Source organism: Triticum aestivum, chromosome 5B (assembly GCF_018294505.1).
Source record: "Triticum aestivum cultivar Chinese Spring chromosome 5B, IWGSC CS RefSeq v2.1, whole genome shotgun sequence".
Lineage (NCBI taxonomy): Eukaryota > Viridiplantae > Streptophyta > Magnoliopsida > Poales > Poaceae > Triticum > Triticum aestivum.
In genome coordinates this window covers 494,831,057-494,834,279 of record NC_057807.1, presented here as the reverse complement: position 1 = coordinate 494,834,279, position 3,223 = coordinate 494,831,057, and the positions used below count along the sequence as shown (strand labels likewise).

The 3,223-nt window shown below is 57.4% G+C and overlaps 1 protein-coding gene across 1 annotated transcript; it reads right to left on the bottom strand.

Moving 5' to 3' along the window:
* Window positions 1-354: 354 nt before the first annotated feature.
* Window positions 355-2,238, bottom strand: LOC123112754 (3-ketoacyl-CoA synthase 4-like). Its single transcript, XM_044533837.1, has one exon. It carries the CDS (start codon window positions 2,102-2,104, stop codon window positions 647-649), a length of 1,458 nt encoding a protein of 485 aa, XP_044389772.1. The 5' UTR covers window positions 2,105-2,238; the 3' UTR covers window positions 355-646.
* Window positions 2,239-3,223: the final 985 nt, after the last annotated feature.

The following is a 3,223-nucleotide window of genomic DNA, read 5'->3' as shown; positions in this document are numbered from 1 at the left end:
AAGTTTCAGTATTTTGTAAAATATGATAGTGTGTGTTTTTGAAATGATTGAAATCTTCCTTTTGAAGAGTCAAAGAACTGATTTCGATTCTTCAAAATGATATTTGGATGAATTGTGTTATTTCCTATAACTATTTTGAGTGTTGTGGAAAGAGAAAAAAAAAAGAGGGGGGGGGGGGGGGGGGGGGGGGGGGACGTTTAGAGGACATGATTGGATTGCTGGCTCGCGTATTGCGTCTGTAAACAGGTCCGGACGTTGACGCGGTCTGTAGCTGGATAGTGTGTCCGTTTCAAGAGTCGACGTTAAAGATGCCGTGGTAATTTGAACTGATTGTGCAACAATTTATGACCAAAGTTGAAAACAGCCAAAATACGCCATGGATTCCGAAACGAAAGGCAGGAAACAAGATCTAAGTACAATAAAAGTGAGATAACCCAGTTGAAGATTCCGAGCTTATTCTCCGCTCTACAAATCACCTTGCAGCTCCAAACGACGACTCGACGATCAACGACTCTAAGCAAACAAAGCAATCAAAGTGAACGTACGCGCGCATGGTGCAAACAACACCGTCCTCGGACTTGCAAACAAGCATTCTCCTCCAATCCATCCAGGAACCCAACGCATGCACTGGTTGCGTACGTTCAGCTCAAGCCAACGCGGCGCCCAGTGCCTTCGCCGGGTAGCGGAGGACGCAGTCGCCCCACGGCCCCTCGTCGGCCGCCGCGGGGCGCCCGTGTGCGGCGACGCGCTCCCACAGGGCGCTGCTCGCCTTGGGCCCGCTCCCCATGCCGAGCTGCCACACGCGGTCGCCCCTCCGGACCCGCCCCCTCGCCTCGTGGTACCCGAGCTGGTACCACAGCGACGACGCCGACTGGTTCCCGAACCGCTGGAACGTCGCCAGCGCCGCCTCCGCCTCCCTCTCCCCCAGCCCCAGCCCCTCCGCTAGCCTCCGTATGTTCGGCATCCCCGACGACGGTAGGCAGAAGTGGCTCGCCGCGGCCAGGAAGTTCGGCTTCGGCGCCTCCACGTGGCCTTCTCCGCCTTGGAGGTTTTTGATGCTCCTGCGGTGGCGGTGGAATCGCATGAGCGCTGCGGCGTAGCGGAGCTTCTCGTGCCATGGGAGGATGGAGGCGCCGAAGGCGGGGAGGTGGGCGCGGAGGAGGTCCCGGAACAAACGTCCGAGGCCGCGCCCGATGGTGAACCCCGTGATGCCCTCGTCGTCCTCCTCCCTCACGGCCAGATTGTAGCCGCCGTCGTCGGCCGCGATGGTCGTGCGCTTCAGCGCGACGAGCCGGTACTTGACCGGCGCTGCCGCCGATGCGGTGTTCGACAGCAGCGCGGCGGCGCAGCCGGTGCGGAAGAAGCAGTTGAGGAGCAGCTTGCTGCGGTCTCTCCCTCGGTACCACCCGAGTGTGACGATCTCCGCGCTGACGACGACGGCGTAGTCGACGGCGCCGTCGTGCGCTCTCAGGATGCCCCTCGCGACGTCCAGACCGACGATGCCCGCGGCGCACCCCATGCCGGACAGGTTGAAGGTCTTGACGTCGCTGGGCATGCGGTAGCGGTTGGCGATGATGGCGGTGAGCGACGGGGCAGGGCCGAACCCGCTGCAGTTGACGACGAGCGCGCCGACGGCGGACGGCGGCACGCCCGTCTTAGCGAACAACTCGTCGAGCGTGGGGAAGAAGAGCATCCCCGCCTCCTGGACGGCGTCGGCGTGCGTGGCGGACGGCGGGAGGTAGTGCAGCGCCGGCGGGAAGTAGGTCTCGTCGCCCATGCCGCTGTCCTCGACGACCCTGGACATGAACTCGACGCTGCCGTCGTCGAAGCAGCCGATAAGGCGGAGGTGCTCGAGCAGGCCCGGGATGGTGACGCGCAGCCGGCGGGGCGGCTTCAGGTACGCGAAGTCGACCAGGCCGATGTCCGCACGTCGGCCGGAGCGCCACAGGTGCGTCATCATCGCGCAGACGGGGAGGAGGTACAGCGCCGCGTGGCGCCGGAAGACGAGGACGGACAGCTCGGCAGCGAGGCACAGGATGAGGACGGCGACGCCGAGGACGCCGTGCACGGCGGCGAGGAGGTGGTCTCTGTGCGCCATCTCCATGTCCGTTCCGCCTGCTGCTTATCTCGCGATCTCTTGAGTGTTTTGGACGCTGATTCTCCTGTAGTGTATGTGCGTAGCGTACGATGCTATGGCTCTCTTATATGGTGCGTCGTCTCCAGCTCATGTGACCGTGACAACTCTGCATGCACATGTGCACGCCATGAATTGTGTCGACCATTGCAATGTACGTACGTCAAGATTGATCGTGTTGCCCGCGTAACATGGTCCAAAACTGCTAAAAAAACAAGACGGTTTGCTTTGAGATGGATGCAACCAGACTTGAAGGGACAAGATCGATCCGGCCGGCCACATAAAAGCGAAGAGTAGTAGCTTTCGCCATGAACGCAGCCGGCCTATGAACAGTAGCGCTAGCCGCCCTCTAGTGTCCTGGTTACAGACGCTGCACGTATACGTGCCGGGCACGCGGGCAGTAGCTAGCATGGTCAAGCCTCTACATGCACGTACCAACAGAGGGAGAGAACATCCTCAAAAAAAAAAAAAAAAAAAAAAAACAGAGAGGGAGAGAACATGCAGCATGCAAGGGGAGGGGAGGTACGTACGTACGTAGAGCCGATCGGTCTCGATCGTGTCGTCCTAACGCGCGGCGCACATGGGCGCTGACGAGGCAGGGATCGTGCGTGCTTACACGGGAATGGCCAAGCAGGGGTGCAAATGCGCAACGCACGGTTGGTGAAGGGTGCAATATGGGTGGCACCTCCAAGTCCTTTCCATGGGCGATTCAACTCGGTGGCTCCGGCAGGCTACAGTGTCGACACGCTAACGAGAGGGAGGGGGTGAGATCGATAATAATGCATTTTCTAGCGAAGGATTAATGTATCGGGTAAAAAACCATCATTCAACATTATTTAGATATCCGTGCAACCTTTTACGTGTGGACACCCATAGCTGGCGAACGTTCGTCAGCTAGGGTAGCATTTGCGAACCCTGAATGGCATTTTTTGTGATCCTCCATAGCTGGCGAAAGACGTTTCATTTCACTATTTCAGTTTCACATTGATAATACGATTGTGAAACTTTAATTTCATATTTCTGTATCACATTAAAAAATTATAAATAATGTAAATCAATTTGAAATATATGTTCTGAAATTGAAAATAG